General features: G+C 37.4%; 2 protein-coding genes across 2 annotated transcripts; both read right to left on the reverse strand.

The window, feature by feature from the left end:
• Window positions 1–2839: 2839 nt before the first annotated feature.
• Window positions 2840–7558, reverse strand: si:ch211-79k12.2 (uncharacterized protein LOC568844 homolog). Its single transcript, XM_066683933.1, has 3 exons — window positions 7410–7558; window positions 5960–6230; window positions 2840–4526 (listed from the first exon to the last, which is right to left on the reverse strand). Exons 1-3 carry the CDS (start codon window positions 7428–7430, stop codon window positions 3067–3069), a joined length of 1752 nt encoding a protein of 583 aa, XP_066540030.1. The 5' UTR covers window positions 7431–7558; the 3' UTR covers window positions 2840–3066.
• Window positions 7559–12143: 4585 nt separating this feature from the next.
• LOC136708590 (ubiquitin carboxyl-terminal hydrolase 29-like) lies at window positions 12144–21157 on the reverse strand. The gene is made up of 14 exons (XM_066683231.1): window positions 21105–21157; window positions 19527–19927; window positions 18727–18788; window positions 17831–17927; window positions 17527–17658; window positions 17174–17294; window positions 16442–16578; window positions 16225–16318; window positions 15256–15335; window positions 15019–15144; window positions 13679–13769; window positions 13451–13520; window positions 13024–13162; window positions 12144–12406 (listed from the first exon to the last, which is right to left on the reverse strand). The coding sequence occupies exons 1-14, from the start codon at window positions 21126–21128 to the stop codon at window positions 12184–12186; spliced, it is 1797 nt and encodes a 598-aa protein (XP_066539328.1). The 5' UTR covers window positions 21129–21157; the 3' UTR covers window positions 12144–12183.
• Between the last annotated feature and the right edge of the window lie 701 nt (window positions 21158–21858).

Raw genomic sequence — 21858 nt, forward strand, 5'->3', positions numbered from 1 at the left:
CTCCTTATAAACCAATATAACTGATACAGCTGTTTTAGGCTACTGTTTGAGTAGCTGTTGTTGTTACATATCAGTTTGAGTACTCTAATAAGACAAATATATAAAGACCTTGTATTTCCAAAGATCGTGTGATATTTGTGGGGAAAATATACCCAAGACAAAATGTACCAGATTTGGAACAGTTACATTTACCACAGGGTTGTTTTCAAAAAGACATCATTCATTTTCCCTTAGAGAAAAAGCAAACCCTAGCTAAGAGTTCCTTATATGGTTGTGCCAGTGACTACAAAATATTAGCATGATTCTAAAGGTCTATATACATGTAATTTACCAAGAGGCACTACCATAAGGTTTGCAAAGAGATTTCCAACCTTGGCTTTCATAGCCAGAATACGAGTTAACACGAGGTAGCTTCAGATCCTTTTAAAGATTCCTATTAGGACCAACACCATTAAGAATCTGCACCTAATGACATGCTTCAGCGTAACAGCTCCAGTCTTGTGATTTACCTGCTGTATATTACGCCTTAGAAATTACCCATGAAGACAGTAATTACATTTAGGGGAATGGAGCCATTCATCAAAACCGTATTAAAAGTTTGTGCAGGAGATGTTACCATGAGATCCGTTGTTACTAAAAGATATGAAGAACATGAAGCATACAGTCTTGGTATATTAGCACTTACAGATATAATGAATACATATATTTACTGAGCATATTATTTGGCATGTTTTTATCTTTGCTATAAAACAAAATTGAGACACCACTCAGCCAATGGCAATGGTCATAAATTTCTCATTGAAAGTGCAATTTAAAACAAGTCGTTCTTTTAAGGCCACGTAGAGAATAATATAAAGGTGCAACCAATTTCATAGCAAAAAAGGGTTTAAATCAACTGCTAGTCCGTTGAGGGAAAAGAGTTTGACGGAACAAGGTATTGGCTTGGGTCGTCTGATCAATACTGATTAATGGTTGCCTACTTTTATAGCAACCTAAAAAACAAAACCCACATTATTCACATCACTATAAAACAATTAAATAAAATGACCTGATTTTACTGCAGAACTTTACAGTAACTGGTAGCTAAAAACATCAGTCAGTCTTATAAGATCTTAATTAATTATTAAAACAGCATAAAGAGCAACATAAAATCCCAAATATATTATCAAGTTACAGAAGAAATTACCTTACTGTAATACACATTTTTAAAATCTATTTTTACATACAGTAAAATAGAATTGCAGACATACACTGATCAGCCATAACATTAACACAGTCTCCTTGTTTCTACATTCACTGTCTATTCTCTCAGCTCCACTGACCATATAGGACAGGGGTGTCCAAACTTTTTTGCGTCAGGTGAAAGAAAAAACTGCCAAGTGCCAGTGGGCCACTAACGATGTGTTCTTAAAAGTGAAGCTGCGGGCCGGATTATGAACACCCGATATAGGAGAACGTTGTTGTTCTACAATTTCAGACTGTAGTCTATCTTTTGTTGTGCATACTTTGGCTGCCCCCTTTCACCCAATTCTTCAATGTTCAGGGTCCCAACAGGACCAACACGGAGCAGGTATGATTTGGGTGGTGAAGTGTTAGTGTGTGTAGTATTAGTACAAGTAGAAGTCCTGACCACTGAAAAGCAGAGTGAAAGGGGCAAACAAATTATGCAGAGCAACAGATGGATTACAGTCTGTAATTGTCAAAGTACAAATGTACCTGTATGCTCAGTGGAGCTGAAAAATGGACAATGATGAACAATGTAGAAACATAGAGGTCATCGTAACATTAAGGCTGATGTGTACATCAGATATGATTCAAGTAGTTGAATTTTACTTCTCCACAGTATACACAAAGAAGTTTAGAAAGTATTCTCCTACAAGGGTAACATCTTTAGATACGAAGATAAGTTGCTCATGACAACTAATATCACCCATATAAAGGCTAATTAATGTTAAGTGGCCAAAACATAGATTGAGAACAAAATATATTCTCAATTTCTTTTTTCAACAGTTTTATTTAAGTGTAAGGTATTTATTAGTTGTATAAATAAGTTTGAAAAAAATTTGTATAATGCATAACTGTAATTCAAAAATTCATTCTCCTGCTCTTGTTGTCATTTTAATGTTAAATGTTGTGTTGTATTAAAAATGACAGTTGATTTTTACTTTAAAATTAAGTATTAATACACTACATTTACAATCGGTAAAAACTAAATTACCATCTTTAAATTGTCTAAACCAGAACAAATCAATGCAATCAGTACATTTTTTGCAGTGCTTTCTCAGTGATTGGATTCATTACAAATTCTTCTTGCTTGCCATTTTCAAACTACTTTATTTTTAGGTTATATTGTGTTGAGATATATACAGCTAAGTATATATGTTCAAACTAATGCTTCCTCAGTGAGCGTGGTGCTTGTATAAAGTTACATATAATCACAGTAAATACAAAATATAATAATAGAAAACAAACAAGAAATATAAAATCTTTTTTTTTTCTATAAAGTAGTAGGTGTGAGTCATTATTCATTATTTGACTCACACCTACTTGAATCATTTATTAACCGGTAAAACTAGGTGTTGGATGATAACCTCAAATAATACGGACTCCACGAGGAGAGATTTGGAAAAAAAGTTAAACCAACATATTCACACACACAATATCACACTCTGATATTGGAACACTGGAATAATTTAGTTTGGATTTATTCTATTGCTGGATGTTATGTGTTTTTTTAAGCAAATAAACACTTACTTCTCAGATAAATAGCTATATATATATATATATATATATATATATATATATATATATATTTTTTTTTTTTTTTTTTTTCCCCCACTTTTAAATTTCTTGTGATGTAGAGAAGTGAAATTCAACAAGTCAAACCACATCTGATGATATAACCTATACATGAGTGAAATATTGAAGATTGATATCAGATCAGTATCCTTAACAAAGATCAGGACCTTCGTTACCCTAGGCCTTTTTCCAGGCAACTTTATTTCTACTTTTACCTGTCCTATTGTTGTATGACTGTGACTATTAGGAAGACCATCATCTTTCTTTCTAAGTGGGTTCCTTAGCTGCTACTGTGGGCTCCTCCTCATGCTCAGTCTCCTCAGTGGAATAGTGTTCCTGTGCCTGATGCTTATTTCTGGAGGGCGCGTCTTGAAAGCGCATCCCACAGTCTTCGCAGGCGTAAGGCAGGGCTCTCTTCTCTTTCTCTTCCTCTTGACTTTCTTTACTCTGAGGTACTTCTTCCTCTTCGAGCTGGGCAACAGAATTACTGCTGCTTGAATCCGACTCCGGTTGACTTGCCTGGGGTTTGCGCAACTCTGAACCAGCAGGCGCGTTGCTGAGAGCAAGGCTGGGCCGTCCCACAGAATTTGGCTCTGTGACAATCCCATGCACGGTACGGTGATGGAAACGGATTCCAGAGCGGTTGGAGAAACCCTTCCCACAGATGCTGCAAACAAAGGGCCTCTCGCCAGTGTGTATACGCATGTGGATTTTGAGCGCGCCTGACTGGGTGAAGCATTTACCGCACTGTGTGCAGCGGTAGGGCTTCTCTCCGGTATGTGTGCGCTGGTGGGCCCTCACACCAGCCAGGTGGGGGAAGCCACGGCCACAGAAAGGGCAAGAGTATGGCCTCTCGCCTGTGTGGATGCGTCGGTGGATCTTGAGTGCCCCCGACTGGCTAAAGCTCTTGCCACACTCGGCACAGGTGTAGGGCCGCGCACCTGTGTGGACGTTCAGATGGACACGCAGGTTGCTGTGTGAGTTGAAGGCGCGCCCGCACTCAGCGCACAAAAAGCCGCCTGTCTTGGAGGCGTGCTGAGTGCGCTGGTGCTGCAGCAGCTGTGAGGGCTTGGCGAAGGATGCTGAGCAGTGCATGCAGGGATGCTGGAACTGCTGGAGGCCCTCTTGCTGCACATGTCCTTGCTGGTGACGTAGGAGTTGAGCACAAGTGGGAAAGGTGCGCTGGCAGGACAGGCAAGGGAAGGGAGGCGGTGATGTGGCACCAGGACGTAACTGCGGGCACGGAAGGCAAGAGGCAAGTGGACAGTGATGATGGTGGTGGTGGTAGTGGTGGTGCGAGTGAGTGTGAGCAAAATGGCCCTCAGAACCCTGCTGAGGACGCAAGAGGTGAGGACATGGCGGGAAGCTACGGTGGCAGCAGAGGCAAGGGAAGGCGGGAGGGCACACCTGATGGCCTGAGTTTCGGGCAGTGGTAGGGCTGTGGGTGCTGGTGCCTTTGTCCTTTTGCTGGGGATGTCTTGTCTCTGGGTTGGAAGTGCTGCTGGGCTCGCTGTTCCCTTCATCAAGAGAGAGACCCAGTCCAAGACATTGGCCAAGGCTGACTGGAACCGTGCTGGGCTCTTTGGACTGTGTCGATGTGGTGGATACAAGGGTAGCTGATTGGGACTGGGGGAACGAACTATTTCTAGGTTTCAGGCTTTGAAGAGAGGGCACAGTGGGCATGGATGAAAGGGGACAACCGGGGCAAGTGCATGTATGTGGCTGAACTGTGCAAGAGAAAGTAAAATATGTAAAACAAACAAAAAAATGTGCAATAAGTGTATATAAATTCATAATAAATAAGTCAATAATAAGCCTTAAAATAAGGCTTATTATTAAACATTAATTAATGATAATAAACAAGTCCAAGAATTAACTAGTATTCTTTTAGGATTTATTCAATTATAAAAAAAAATGCTAGTTCTTGTTTTTATCATAAATTAAAGATTGTGACTTTATTTAGAATTATTTAGTAAAGCTTATTACTGTCTTAATACTGCCTTAAGTACTGTTAATTAACATGTCTTGATTGTAACTCGTACACTAAACAATCACAGGATAAAGAACACCTATTTTGTACCTACACCCATTATCCATTTTTCAGCTCCACTGAACATACACTTTGTAGTTCTAAATAACTGTAGTCCACCTGTTCCTCTGCATACTTTCTTATCCCCATTTCACCCTGTTATTTAATGGTCAGGACCCCCACAGGACCACCAGAGCAGAGTGGCAGTGGTGGTGTGTTACTGTATGTTGCACTGGTGTGAGCAGATCAGGCACAGCAGTGCTGCTCGAGTTATCAAACACCTTGTCCACTCACTGTCCACTCTTTTAAACACACCTACTTCGTTGGCCCATCTTGTGGATGTAAAGTCAGAGACAGTAGCTCATCTGTTGCTGCATAATTTGTGTTGGTCATCCTCTAGTCTGGATATTTTTGGACAGTGGACTATTCTTAGTCCAGCAGTGACACAAAGGGCTTTAAAAATTCTAGCAGCCATGCTGTTTCTGATCCAGTCCTAACAGCACAACACACAATAACACGCCACCATTTCATCAGTGTCCCTGCAGTGCTGAGAATAAGCCACCAGCCAATTCATACCTGCTCAGTGGTGGTCCTGTGGAGATCCTGACTGCTGAAGAGCAGGGTGAAATGGGGATTAGAATAAAATGCAGAGAAATAAGTAGACTACAGTCTGTAATTGTAGAACTACAAAGTTCAACAACCTTTATGGTCAGTGAAGCAGATAAAATGGACAACGAATGTAGATATGTAAGGTAAGTGTTCAGTGTATAAGGTACGGTAAATGAGCCCAAACGTTTAAGGTTTTCGTTTGCATTGCAAAGACATAGTATACATAGTACAGTCTAAAGATAGTTATTGAAAAAGTATGACTGCACAATAGAAATAATTACAACATTGATGTGTAGCTAAATGATGGAGCAACCATTTTAAATTGCACCATTTTTTTTTTTTTTTTCCAAAATCCAATTTTGCTTCACATGCCTACATCTAAAATTGCTGGCCACAGTGTTCCAACTACAACTGCAAATAACATCTTTTGCAGAACTATTCATTTAAGTATATATTCTTTATACTTTTCTACTCATTTCATCATAGAAACATGACACTTTTCAGAAGGGAATATACACTCACATGGGTCAGCACAATCTCCAGACTCCTCACCCCTCTCAACAGGCTGCAGACCAAACACCGCCATGTTTTTCCCCTGGTTCTGTCTGGTCGGGGCATTCTGAGCTGAGTGTGAGACTTTGACTGTTGGGGCTTCAGGTCCGACTGTCTCCCAGGCAGAGCGTAGCGACTGCTGGTTGTGGTATTTCAGCAGTTGACCAGCAGAGCTCGATGCACTCGAGGCTACAAGGTCTCCGATGAAGTTATGCATCTCCAGCCAAGAGCTAGGACCAGACTGGTGGTAAGAAAATCATACGTGAGATGGCAAAGGCAAAATACAATACTTAGCAGAACTGGATTTGCTGGAATTGTACATTTCAGGCTAAAAGGCAATAAGGAATAGCACACGCTGATCAGTTAGTAGAATAATCTTTTAAAAGCTTACTGAACCACCAAATAAGCTATGCTTAATAGCCAACATAGTTTTAGGAGTTTTATGACCTATTTTACAAAGAAGCAGCAATCTTTGCATAAAAATCTCTTGGTATTTCTTATAATCCTTGATGTCACAGGTCCTAAAAAGTTTGCCAGTGCCTTTGAAAGCAAAGTTTCAATAGCTCAAAGATACAACAAACTCACTGCAATCTGTAATTGTAGAATTCCAAAGTGAAACTGATAAACTGGAGTGTGGAAACATGTGTGTTTTATAAAGTGGCCAAAGAGGGCATATACTATTCAAATTACTAGCCAAAATTATGTGGACACTTGCTCATCCAGCATTCCCTCAAACTAAAAGGTATATTCCCTCTTTTGTCTGCAGTATCAACATATTCTGTTTTGTTGCTTCTTTTTAGACTAGAAGATGGGACATTACTGTGAGGATTTTATGAGGTCAAGTAATAATTTTGGATGATTGGTTCAGGATCACAAACGCCATTCCTACACATCCAAAAGTTACTGGATCCATCTGTCCAGAGAACGTAGTTCCACTGCTCCACAACTAAATGTTCGGGGATTTTATACCCACCTTGCCTACTACTGAATATACTACTGAATCTGAATGTCCTTAAAATGGCTGAATTCATTAACGTGAATTATAAGGTGCGTCTACAAACTTTTGGCCATATAGTATATATTCCTCATTATTCTCCCTTTCTCGTAAAAACTGTTAAGCCACGAATGACTGCTTAAATTAAATAATGTGCTCGTTCTGAAGCTTTTATATTAGAATGTGCCGTTCCACCTTAAAAGGCGCTGCAGTTAACTTTACATTCTGCAGTACTTAAGGTGGAATGTAGCATGCAAATAGACAGCTAGCTCCAATACTGTTTCTTTTTCCATGTTCCACGAAGGACACGTCATTAGGGGTTACAACAAAGCTTATTTCACTGCTGTGTATATTTTTATTTGTTAAAATGTTAACTGAAGAGAATAACGTTATTTAACGTATGTATCACATATAACATTTACTCACTGCAAATTTCTCTTTGTCCATTACACTGCTTCACTACCTAGCAGTCTACAGCACTCTTAGTTTATATATTTATTAATCACGGGCTCCATTTTATCTGTTTTGAACCTTATAGCTCATTTTCCTTATTGTTTTGGTTGTCATTGCATCGCCATCTTCCTCTCCAGCGGTGGATGCTTATCACGTGACGAGCTTTTTAAAAGACCCAACCACGTATTTCCTTTCATTATTTTTATACAATTATAGACCCGTTTTCACCGCCACAAAACTGAAAAAAAAAACTCACTGAAAGTGACAAATGTGATGATAATGACCTAGATTTCTAAAATGTTCAAATAATGACCCATTTTATGAAAATATTCACTTCACGTGGAAAGATTGCATTGTCAAAATAAAAATCTATTATCTCGTTTTTTTCTATTATTGTCTTGAAATAGCAAATAGCAGTATCAGAATATTTCCAGAATATAAGTCATAATTTCCAAATAATTCATTTGAGTAATGGAGTCATGTTTTTTATTATTATTTTTTTTTTATTAAGTAGTTCATATTACATAATGAAATGGGGGCCTGGACCTTGCTTCCCCCACTTTGTAAAAGCTTCCAGCTTCAAGGGAATTTGTCTTGCACTGTCACTTTTGGCTTGTTTTCCTTTTGAACATCGGTAAAGCTGCTTTATGACACCCTCAGTTTGTAAAAAAAAAATGAATAGAAAATATATAGAATATATAGAAATATATTGGAATAAAAAATAGGGAAGAAAGTAATAACATTTATATTTTATCATACTTAACAGAAATGCATTTTCAAAAAGAAGATGTGTCACCTGAGGGTGCTATGGTGTTGCTTAAGGCTTTTTTGGTGGATTATATGGTATTCCAGTTGGTTGCTAGAGTGGTCGCTATGGTATTTCAAATGGTTTCAATGATATTTTTGGTGGTTACTATGGTGTTAAGTGCATGCTTTGGTGTTGCTAAAATGTCCCAAGTTGTTGCTAAATTGTTGCTAGATGGCTGAAATGGTCCAACGCAGTAAGTGGAAACCAAACGTCCAATCAAACAGCTTGTTGCAGTTTAAACGCTGCGCAGAAGGTTTTTCCATCGTGGGGGGTCTCCGTAATGGAGGTTCATTTAATAAGATAACGGCTGTAAGCATGAACAAAATAGCTACGTTTGACAAGCGGGTTTCACATTTTATCGAAACAAATCATAGTCCAGTGATTTCCCACATAATTAGATCGCAATAGGAGGTAAAACAGTAGTCCACCTGTTCCTCATTACTGTGGATAATTGTCGGCACATCAGTGACATTGACGTGGTGGTGATGTGTTAATGTGTGTTGTGCTACAAGTGGATCAGACACCGCAGTGCTGCTGGACCTTTAGCCCGTGTCCACTCACTGTCCGCTGTTAGACCCTCCTACTTCATTAGTCCACCTTGTAGATGTAAAGTCAGACAGTAATTTATGTGGAGAGAGATTAGTCTCAAATTACTTTACAAATGCATAAATGTTAATCCACAAATTAAGCACAAGTCAAAAATATGTTTCACTATTCACTAGTGATGTGTCGGTCGCGAACGAACCGGTTCAAAGAGCCGGCTCGTGTAAGTGAACGGTGAGAGCCGGTTCCCGTCTAAGACCGAGCCATTTTTTTCAACCAATCAGAGAACAACAAGCAAGCTCCAACCCTCCAACCCTCTAAACTGAGACACTTGGTTTTCCTGAATGCCAATCTGCCTTCCAAAAAATAGTTGAAGAAAATGTTAAATCAGTTAAATGTTTGTTGACAGTTGTGGTTGTTTTAATCACTACCATTGAATTCTGCTGTTTTTCACTTTGCAGATTATTTGTTTATTTTATTCCCCAGAAATGGATGATTATTTAATTTAATAAACTATTTTGTAAAACCTACCTTTTGGGTTACATTGGATATATTTCGGAGTTTACAAGTGATTTTTTTAAGGTGTTTAAATAAAAATCCAGTTATTTATACAATTGTGTGAGTGCAATCAGTGAGTTATTACAAGACAGCCAATTAATTACAATTGATCATTGCAACACTATTTATTATTTTTAATATTGAACAATAATATTTTGTCCATAGTCATAAACAATGTAGGTAATATTGTTCTGTACCAGTGGAAATAAGTGGTAAAACAAAGAGCCATTTAGGAGCCGAAAGAGTCGACTCTTTATGAAGAGCTGAGCAAAAAGAGCCGGCTCCCCAAAAAGAGCCGAAATTCCCATCACTACTATTCACAAATAAATCCCAACCTGTGTCATGCTCTCCCTCAGCCGGAGAAAGGGGTAGATATCCCATGCTCCTAAACAGAATTGATCATCACTCATTCATCATCACTTTTATTTAGCCAATCAGCTGCCAGATTTAGCTGGCCATCATTTACTGAGGCAGCCAATGGAGTCACAGTCCCGCCTATAGGGGGTTGTTTTTCGGTGGCTCTGAGAGCAACGTCACCTGAAACACTTGGGTTGAAACAACAGTGCCACCTAGCGGTGACTTGTTCGCCTCCTGGCCACATTTGTGGATGAGGCTGCATTTGGGTGTGGATTGAGTGAAATGTGAAAGTCTCAAAATCCAAAATTTGCGAGAACAAAATATGTCACGGAAAACAGGCGAGTGACAACAATTTAAATTTAAATTCTAGACTGTGACTTTACAAACATGAAATGTTATTAAAAGAAATGTATGTATTTCCGCATACAATTAAGATATATATATATATATATATCTATGAATACCAAAAATATGTATTGATGAATTTACCTGTATTCGTATGGACTGCAGACCGTGAGGCACAGATTGGGATGTATTTGTTTGTGAATAGTGAAATGTATTTGTGACTTGTTTTTAATTTGAGGATTAACATTTATGCTTTTTGTCAAGTGTTTGAGACTAATCTCTCTTCACAGTAGCTCATCTATCACTGCACAGTGTGTATATTTATTAAGTCATTGTTTAAATGACACATCTGTGAATTTATTTATGCTTAAATCATTGTGTCCTCCATAAATTGGCTTCTACTTTTTACCTTTTATGTAACCCCCAAACTTTTCCCTGGACACAGAGGTGGTTGGCAGCCCCCTGCCCCGGTTTATGTGTTTGTGTGTTCACTACCACGGATGGGTCAAATGCAGAGAAGCAATTTCCTTAAGGTGATCAATATAGGGGTTTCATCTTTTCTTCTTCAGTGTTTTCATGATGCTGCTGATGCACCTGCCAGTGTAGCTGAGGAGCCGGCAGAGGAAGTGATGAAGATTTACCTGCTGTGGAACCAAGATGCTTCGGACAGTGAACCTGCTGATATAGGGATTGTGATTGAGGGCATCACTGTTCTCAGCAGCCTTGGGGATCGTAGCAGAGCTTGCTGCTACCTGTTGGGACTAACCTATGCCTTGGATCTGAGATACCCAAAGAACCTCAAATACAGTTTTGAGGTATTTCAAAAAGTACTGCTGGAGCTGGATTCTGGAAACCTTTCAACCAAGGTTCAGAGACTGAAGAATTACCTGTGCATGTAGAGTACTGTGCAGGAAGATGCTGTCATAGGAATTTTTTTTATTGGCAAGGTCAACCCTTTAAAATGTATCTGCTGCATTTTCTGAAGATGAGGTTTCAGTTGAAAACTTGCATTTTAGACTGGTATTGTCTGCTGTGGTATAATTTTCATTATCATGTGTCACTGTTCATGGTGCACTTCATCCACCTGTTGCTTTCATAGCATGGACATTTACAATGCTTATTGTCAGAAATAAAACCAGTTGAAAGTTAAGGTTGAAAGCAAAATATCTAACAGCTTATGTAATTCAAAACAGCTTGTTGACTGGCACATTTGTTATTGTTAAATTGATAGAAGGATCCATTGTTCTTGGTGCATTTCTTCCTTTGTTGAAACACTGCTTAATTCAAGTGAGCAAATATTTTCATTTGCAAGTAAACCAAGTTGAATTTTGACTTAATATTGGGTGTTATGTACTTGCAGAATAAATATTTATTTAAAATGTAAATGTGTGTATAACTGCTGTATATTTACATTAGATATTCATCCCAAATCCTCTTAAAATTAAGTGTAGATCAGAAGTATATTTAACATTTTGATTAAATTCAGTTAAAAACATTCAGTAAACATTCTTCATTTGTCAATATACTCATGTTTTCAGTTACATTTACGTACCATTTCAAATAAATCTACTATTTTTGTGCTTTTGACTTGGATTTAATTTGGCATTAATTTAGAATTTTAATCAAATCTGCTCAATTTTGTCTGTTGTAACATTAAATTTAATCTTTCAGATCTACTTATTTTTTTCACTGAGATTTACTCAACTCATAAGGTATATTTAAATGATTTCATAAGTTTATAATGTACTCAATATTTTTAAGTGTAAAAATGTTTTATCAAAAAATACTGAGTACAGCGTAGTTTGAGTTTTTACAGTGAGAGCAATATCCTCATCTCAGTTCATGCTTTTCTATGTTTGGTCTTTTTGTTGTCTAAAACCCTCCAAAATACCATTTCTCTGTCATAAGCAGAGAAAGAGAAAGCCCAGCATACCGGACCAGGACACTTTCTTTTCTTTTACCTATTTAAAGACAACAGACTTTCATAAACACATCAGACCAATTTCAAGCATGAAAACAGAGAGAAGCAAATGGTGAGGAAACATCCTCTGAAGTTTATAAAAAGTGTGTTTTTAATTAAAATTGTGAATGTCGCCTTTAAATAAGACATGGCAGATTTCAGCCAGACTTCAGATTTCAGCCAGAATCACTTAGAGTGGACGATGATGGACCTTTGCTATGGCAAATGGAGGACAGATCCACAATCATTGGTGGAGCACTGTTTGAGCGAGGCCGGAGAGAAGGGAAGGAGGGGGTAGAGAAGGAGCTTAGGGAAATGCATCTCTGAGGCAAAGCAACTCTTCCTGTTGCTCTCTTCTGTTCTCTCTTCCCAAATGCCACATTATTCTCTTCAGCTCCACTGCAAAGAAAAACAAAGGGCAGCCTTATGTAAAACTTTGACTCCTCTGGTCCAAAAAGACATGATTTACTGTGAACAGTAGATAACGAACTTAAAGGCAACATCTACAATTAAGGGAAACACTGTTCTCTGGTTTGTTTATGTCCCAGATTTTGAGTCAGTTTCATCCACACCAAAAATAAGTCTATATTAACAATTTATGGAGCAGGTAAAGAGCAATATCCTCATCTCAGTTCATGCTTTTCCATGTTTGGTCTTTTTGTTGTCTAAAACCCTCCAAAATACCATTTCTCTGTCATAAGCAGAGAAAGAGAAAGCCCAGCATACCGGACCAGGACACTGTTTTTTTTTTACCCATTTAAAGACAATAGACTGTCATAAACACATCAGACCAATTTCAAGCATGAAAACAGAGAGAAGCAAATGGTGAGGAAACATCCTCTGAAGTTTATAAAAATTCTGTTTTTAATTAAAATTGTAAATGTCGCCTTGAAATAAGACATGGCAGATTATAGCATGTAATTAAATCACAAGCAGCCAAACTTTAACTGAAATTCATTCAGTCCAGTGTCTATGCAGAGCTTCAGTAAATGTATTTGAAAAACTAAAAATGCTACCTGTGAACATAGAAAAGCAGGTACGCTCCTCTTTCCCTGCGTTTCAGTACAACTGATTCTTTAGTACATGACACTTCAGAGTCATCCAACGTCAGCCAGCTGTTTCCTTGCCCCTCAGCTACGTCACTGATGTAGTGACCTGTCAGGACAAGTAGGTGTTGTTAGTTCCTTAATATGCTATTATCCTTAAGTAGTGTTTACATATATAGATTAAAATGATTAGGGGCTATTAATCAAGGCATAAACACTTCTGCTTTAATTTATGAGCAGTTATAACCCTTAAGAATAAACGAGTGATGTTGAATATGAATGGATGATGGAGAACACAAAGCGTGATAAATGACCAGCAAGATTTGTGGTTATAGGTATAGTGATATCTTTAGCATTATGTACTACATGTTTGATTAAACTGCAGTCAATGTCTCACCACAGTCCAAGCTGCGCCCGGTATGAGAAACAATACCATGGAGTCTGTAGACACTGGTGGGTGGACACTCCTGAAAACAAATGTTCATTTTTTACTCAGATGAAATGAAAATGCACCACAGAACTGTCATTCTCCATCTCTGTGTTATTCATTTTTCTCAGTTTCTCTAGGTCTGACAATATGTATTCTTTTTCAATGCCCTCTCTCTCTCTCTCTCTCTCTCCTCACCACTGTGCACTGTTCTCTCTTGACGTGTCCTTCTCCACTCTCAGTAGGAAAGTACACAAGATCAGGTGAAGCCTGAGGGCACCCTGATCCACTAAAGAAAAAACAGGATTTTAATTGTTTTAATTTAAAATATATGTGACTTTATTGTCCAGCCAGGGCTGCAATACTGATTGTAAGTTGTAAAAGATGTATGTCTTTCTCACAGTAATAATGATTGGTGCAATGCTCAGAAACTGTGCAAAATGATGCACTCCCTCCTGTCTCAGCACTAGGGCTGTGTCATATATTGTTTGCGATATATCAATGCAATGTTTAAAATTATATAAAAAAAATGAATCTATACTGTCATAACTGTGATAGTCTAAGATGTTTATGTAATGACATTTTGCAGTTACATATATTATGGGATACGTTAATTATGTGAGCCATTTAGGCACAGCAACAAGTATGGCAGAAAGTGGCTCTGCTCCGTTTTTGGAGTTTAGATGAAAGAAAGAAAAGCTGTAAGAAGAGCTCAGTGGCTAATGTGAGCTCTAACCCAAGCAGACAGACTGAACTGACTCACCACAGCTTTTGTATCCATCCATTATCTTTAACTGCTTAAAGGGTCAGGGTGGGTCCAGAGCCTACCTGGAATCATTGGCAGGAATACACCCTGGAAGGGGCGCCAGTCCAACACACGGTCACTTTTGAGTCGCCAATCCACCTACCAGCATGTGTTTTTGGACTATGGGAAGAAACCGGAGCACCCAGAAGAAACCCACTCGGACACGGGGAGAACACCCCAACTCCTCACAGACAGTCACCCGGAGCGGGAATCGAACCCGCAACAACCAGGTCCCTGGAGCTGTGTGACTGCGACACTACCTGCTGCACCACCGTGCCTCCCCCTATTTTGTAATTGTTTTCTTATTAACTGTGAAGTGTTAAGGGTATATTTTGTGTAATTATTTGTTTGCTGTATATATGTGTGCACTAAATTTTCAGCAATCCGTTTTTTTTTCATAGTTTATTTCTTACATGATTAATATTATACAAAATTCTGTTTTTTAAAAAATAAACAAATATTTACAGACTTTTGTTTCTTTACAAGTCGCTGTTTCTGTTGTTTGAATCTGTTAAAAACTAAAATTGATCAAATATTTTTCATATTGCCAAGAATATCATTACCACAAAAATACCCTGAAATATTGTGATATTACTTTAGGACCATATCACCCACCCCTACCCAGCATGATACAAAGATATGATATGATGTAAACCACACACACACACACACACACGTATATATGTTAATTTCCCAAATACATTCCTTGTTTGGACAGACGATAAAAGCTCACCTGGGTTGATTTCCAAGTGAAGCTACTCCAGGAAAGCCAGAGAGGTCCAGTTCTGGAGGGATGTTCATCACATCCCTCAGCTTTTCACCAAACATGTTGAACCTCTTCACTTGGAGAATCAGAACACTGCTCAGAGACGGAGAGAAGGATTTTGGGGTGGAAGCAATGGTAAGACCATGGTTAACACACTGGTTTGAAACTCATTGTTTCAGGTAGTGAGTAGGAGATGAAACTCACCGTGGGAGTGTGTAGAACTCCTGCACTTCAGTCATACATGTGCCCTCTCTACATTCACAGACAAGTTCGGTATTTGATTTCTGAAATTATTAAAAACACTTTTTAGATATAGCAGGCTCTAGCTATCTTAGCATGGAGCAATATCACCAAAATTACTATCATATTTTTCACAAATTATTTGGTGGTTCTATTATGTCTTATTATTGCTACTGTATTTTCTCATGTTCAGTTTTAGATTTAATCAATATTTTGAACCTAAATTAAGACAAAAGACTATTCTAGCTAAGGCTGGGTGCATCTGTGGCTTATGAAACATACATATGGAAAAAAAAAAAAACTAACTTTGGGTTTGTGCTCTTAGAGCGAATGCTAATAAATAGATGAAACATATGTTGCCATCTAGTGTGCAGGAGCAACAATGTTCAAATCCTTGGTGGTAAACCAGATTCAAAAATAGAACAGAAATCATCTGATTGAAGGTAAATCCTAACCCACATGAAATGCATTTAAATATTTTTTATTCTTATATCTATATTGTTTTGTCACCCTCATGTCTTAATTCTATGTTGTCTTTTTCTAAGAGAGAATAATCAGAAGCTGTTAAATTGTTCAAAATGATTCACTCTGACGGAACATATTAGTGTAAGTGCATCGTGAAGTGTATTTAGTGAGATTATTTAAGGGAGTATTAGCTGACAGACTTGGAGGTAGTGATATTACTTAAGGGAGTGTTATAGCTGTCAGACACAGATGCAGTGATTTAAGGTAGTATTAGTGATATTATTTAAGTCATTATTAGCTGACAGACCTGGAAGTAGTAATATTAAGGTAGTAAAGCTGACAGATCCTAAAGCAGTGATATTATAAAGGGAGTGGGATCTGACAGACCTGGAAGTACTATAATTTAAGGGTGTATTTTCTAACGGACATAGAAGTAATGAAATTATTTAAGGGAGTATTTTAACAGACCTGGAAATATGTGTGGAGGCTGTGTGTCAGAGTTGAACTCTGGTTGATGGAGAGATGGTTATAATCCTCCACACTGAAGCGCTGCAGTCCACAGCTTTCACAAAACAGAGAAGAGCAGAGTTACAACGTTCACACAGTAAAGCATCTACTTTCCACTGCACTAATGTGAATAGATTCAAAAGTTAAAAATAGGTAACAGACCACAAAGAGCATTTACCTAGGGCAGGTTCTCACAGTTCGGATCTTAAACTCAAAATGTGAAACAGGGCAGATGTAGGACTTAATAGATTCTCTGAGAGACTCTCCCTCCTCCTTCAGTACCATCAAACAGATTGTTAGAAACTCATGAGCATCCTGTGGAGCACAGAACAGAGGCGTGGTTAATACTGGACTGGATTTGACTTCCTCCTTCTTCCAGATTCACTACTGGAGCATACAGAAGGAGACAAGGCTGAATGATTCAGAGAAAGAAGAACTAATAGTGATTTTTTTTCCTGACCATCTGTGGAACAGATGTGTGTTCTCTGGAATGGTGGACATCCTTCCAATATTTTTAGGATGATTTGGAGTGACAGAATGAATTATTCAACATAAATACCTGAACGTACTCTGGGCTGAATGCCATCAAATATTTTTTCCCCACATTTTTCCAAATTATGAAATTTTCTACATGTATTGTAAAGTGTTTCTAGAGCCGAACCCTTACAGCACCAAAGGGGGACAAACACCAGTTTATTTTTAGAAGAAAAAAGCATAGGACGGTCAGGTGTCCACATACTTTTGTGTCATATAAAGTATTTTTGTCATGTTTAAATAACATGGACTAATCAATGCTGATATTTATATAGAATACAATTTTTAAAATAACATTTCTGGCATAAATCCATCCCAATCATTCAGCTGTTGTAAACAACAGCAGCTGACTAATTTGATCAGAACATTTCTTCACCTGCTGCTCGTAGTTACTAAATATGGGCAACCGAGCTGAAAGACAGGATATCAGAGCTCTGAGAATCTTCCTCTTCTGTTTATTGTTGCTGTATCTGGCCTTCTGGAGCTCAGCAAAACATCTACACCAAGAAATAAATCAGATCTTTGAGTGTTACAGTCTCCAGTCTATAAACATCTATTCAGTGTTTCATTTAAACATCTATCACTTTCTACATCTGCTTAGACAGGTTTGAAACACACAGTGAGAGAGCTACTCCTTAAGTAAATACACAAACATATATTATTGTAATAAATAAGTACTGTATTTTGTGTGTGTGTGTGTGTGTGTGTAGGTGAAGTGTATGCCGGTACCTAATGGTTGGGAAGTTGGAAGTGTGTTTCCAGTTGTCCGGCAGACCTCTGAGGAAGGTCCAGAAGCATGAGAGACTCAACATACACTGCAGAGTAGCATTTAGATAGCAGGTGTATCCAAGGTTTGGAAATCTATGAGCATACCAGAGAAAAACAACATTTCATTCACAGTAACTCATCTGCCACATATTTAGATTAAGCTTAGGTTTTAAATAAAGTGCAACATACATAATTATTGCAAGAATACAATCATGCTCCAAACAAACTGTTACAAAGTATCACATTTAAGTCTTTTTGTCTATACCCAAGGTTCTTGATATCAGGGAGAGAAGCGTCTTCCTCTCCTTGACCTTTCTCAGGATGCTGGAGATCTTCAGCCTGAGAGTCGAACAGAATTGAAACTCCGTAACAATATTATGTATTTACAACATTACTCCAATAATATTGAGTATAAAAATGTCTACTAGTGAATACTTAGACCTATATATTTATATAACAACCCAGTGCTTAAATATGATATCTGTCTTTGACATCACTAAACTGAGGTTTATACACACAAGGAAACAACTAGTTGGTCAATGTGAAATAGATAATAAATCTTCAGTTCATATACTTTGCCATTTTGAGTGTTAGCTAGGTATATGATTTAGACTGTTAAGTTATTAAACTACCTTTGCTTAAATTTGAAACAGCTACAGACATATTTAATGATTCTCCGAATATTATAAATGAAACGTGCCTTTAATAGCAAATCAGTAGGTTAACTGTGTTTTGGTGTTTTGCAGGTGGCTAGTCTTGCTAACTGTGACAGAGTTAGCCATGGTTAGATTAGTACAACATTCAGATTATATTTGATCTTAAAATGTTCAATCTTTTGGTGGGGAAAAGGCCAATGAATAGCAATATAGTTCACCTCTAGGAATGGAATGATCAAATTTAAGCACATCTCTGGGTACACCACTCAAAAATTACAATGTACACAGGCGTTAGACTGAGACTATCTCAACCACTAGATGGAGCAAGTGTGCAGTTTTAGGATATACAGTATAAGCTTCATATCAACTACTCACCTCTCAACAAGGGAAGCTAACACAATAGCACTAGCAGACCCTGGACAGAGTGAAATACATCTGATTAAATATTTTGCAGTCTATTTTAAATATATTAACCATATCTCTCACAAAAATATTAAGCTCAGACCTGGAGTGATCCTTGTTGTTTTGTGCTGAGATGGTTCTAAAGCATACTTTGTTTCAGAAGAACTGAAATACAAATAAAAGCACAATGTTAAGATTATGACACACTCTTCAATCACAGACACAGCTTTTACAATGGAAAATATATAAAATATATAAAAAGTAGCTGATTTTTTAAAGCATGTTTTGAACATTTATAATAAAATAAGAGTCTAGGAACCACAAAATTCTTTTCATGAAAACAGCATCTCCTTTTAAAGATAGTACAAGACACACTCTCAGAAAAATGGTCGTTGTGGTGTTACCCTCAAGAATACATATTCAGTACTTTTTGTTAGGGAACATAATTGCACCATATTCTATATTAATTGTAGTTGTTTTTAAGTTATGTTATGGTACAGTTCTATAAAAAAGCTAACAACTATTCACCCACACTCTGAATGTTATAGAACTTGAAGTAACACAACTGGACTTTAAAACCTCTGTTGTATCTTTAAAGGTACATTTACACTGTTTATACCTTTAATGACAATAATACAGTATACCTTCTTACAATACCTTATTTTCTGAGAGAGTATGAGTATTTGGGTGATATCTGTCAGACATCAAAGAGGTGTTGTAATGTCTACACCTTGTATTCCTTAGTCATTTGTGAAACAGACTACTATTGAATCATTATACTTCTTCAAACTTTAAACAATATTAACCATAGTACTAATCACAAAACACCTTCTAAAAGCCAGATGCCATAAATCCCTCCCTTGTTTGTCCAGTGAGAACTCACTAAATCATTTACAATATTACCTTGAACTATCAAGATCTTCATCTGTATCGTAATCGTATGAGGATGACAAACATGCTTCAGAATCACTTAGAGTGGACGATGATGGACCTTTGCTATGGCAAATGGAGGACAGATCCACAGTCATTGGTGGAGTACTGCTGGAGAGAGGCAGGAAAGGAGGGAAGGAGATTTCTGAAGATATCCGAGGCAGAGCGACTCTTCCACGAGAAAGATAGACGACAGTGCGAGAGGAAGAGGGGGAAGGGGAAGTGGAGGTGCACACATCCTTGGAGATGCAACAGGAGAACAAATTCCATCTGAAAGCCAAGAGAAGACGCTGCCACCATCTCTTTTTCTTTGTCTTCTCCTTCTTGTCTTCACTTTCCTGACCCAAATCATTCGCTACTTTATTGTTCTTTCTCTGTGAAAACAAAACGGGGATTTTTTTTCAGTGAGAGATTAACACATATACTGAAGGTCTGGTATTGCTGAAGGTAGCAAATCTTAGGAAACAGCTCAAAAAGCTGTCCAGCTCCTATTATTATTATTATTATTATTATTATTATTATTATTATTATTATTACAGTTATACAGGGACATGCAAAAGTTTGAGTACCCATGGTCAGATGGGGTTTCTGTTGTTTTTCAAAATCAATACTAAGGTTTGCTCCATGTACAGGACGTATTCATTTATGTTCTCCTTATTGTGACCACCTCTATTAGGTTTTCAAAACTTTGTACTTCATACCTTATAAAGTCAGTGCTTTTTAAGTTGTTTTCCCCTTTAATACGTAGGTGTTGTTATATTATTGTAGGAATATCAGTAATATATTCAGCCCACACACTTTAGGATTTTCAAATAAATAAAGTCCTACATCAGTATTACATTTCTTTTTGTATGTGTGTGTACTTCTGTTGTTATAACTATAATAGTAGTAAAATTGGAAATATTACTTTTATATCTTATATTTAAAATTCCCTTCTGGTCATAGGTTTACCTCCTGACAACTAATCTCTGTTCCACAAACTAAATGTTAGAACATCCACAAATGCCTTAAAAGTGACCTTAAATGTAACTTTTCATCTTAATTCAGTGTGTACAGATCTATAAATATGCAATTACCCTGTATCCCTGCTCCAAAAGTTAACAGGACTGGCTTCTTAGGTGTATAAGGTAAGAAATAAATTTCTATTTTAAAGTGAAATTGTCAGCCATGTTGTTTCCTTATTAGTCATCTTCTAGATTATGAAAATAAAACCGAGATGTTAAGTGGAAAACAAATATGTACACTTCAGGAGGCTTTAAAACAGTCCGCCTTTGCCCAGACATCACAATTTGTATTTTTTTTTTTTAATAAAAGCTTTCATAATTATGTTTATACCAGAAGAAACAAACCATTTTAATGAGAAACTTCTCAAAATAAAACTGAGCTGTCCTATAAAATCTCTTTCATTACTAGTATTACTATTTGTAAGTGTGGCTACTCCTGTTATTATAATAATAGCTGTACAAATATCTTGAATATTATATTACTGAGACCACCACTTTCACAATTCATAGTTTGCAAAAAAAGGGAAAAAAGGTCCATCATAAATACCTTCTTACACCAGAAGAATCCCATTTTGACAAGTGATTTCTCTGTAAACTGAACACGCTCTGAGGACACTTCTGACTAGAACTGGAATGTGGTTGGGGTCATCATCAGTGATGTCATAAAATAAAATTCTGCAGCCTAGTGATATCACCTGGAGATGGATAAACTCTTTTCCTCATTTACCCCAACTTTTCCACCAATCACAAAATGACAGGGTTAGACAGAGCCTTGCTGATGTGATCTAGTCGGAAATACACATCATGTCCAAAAGTAACTTTTTGGGTCCTCAAGTGACTTACACAGGTTTTCCTTATTTGTTAAGCTCTATTAGCCCTGTTCTTGGTCTCAGTGCTTGTCATTCAGTCATTCATTCATGGTTTGTTTTGTTTCTCTTGTTTTTCTCTCATATTGTCTCACCTTAGTGGTCTCTCTCTCTCTTTTGTGTAGTTTTGAGCTAAAGTAGCATTAATATCTTGGGGTGTACTTGTTTTTTTTATTAATTTTAAAGCCATCTCTTGCACACATTGCTTGTTTGAGTCGTGCCACTTACCCTGCATTGTCAGAAAATTTGTCACTGTGGTGGTACCCTCAAGTGAACATATTAGTATCTTCCATTAGGGAACATAATTGTACTTTATTATATTAGAACTGTAGATTTTAAAATTGTGTTGATTTCATATGCCCTTCATCTCCAGGACTTACATTATATATATATATTTTTTTGACACAGTCCTATAATGAAAACTTACAAATATTC

The sequence above is a fragment of the Hoplias malabaricus genome, chromosome 10 (assembly GCF_029633855.1).
Source record: "Hoplias malabaricus isolate fHopMal1 chromosome 10, fHopMal1.hap1, whole genome shotgun sequence".
Lineage (NCBI taxonomy): Eukaryota > Metazoa > Chordata > Actinopteri > Characiformes > Erythrinidae > Hoplias > Hoplias malabaricus.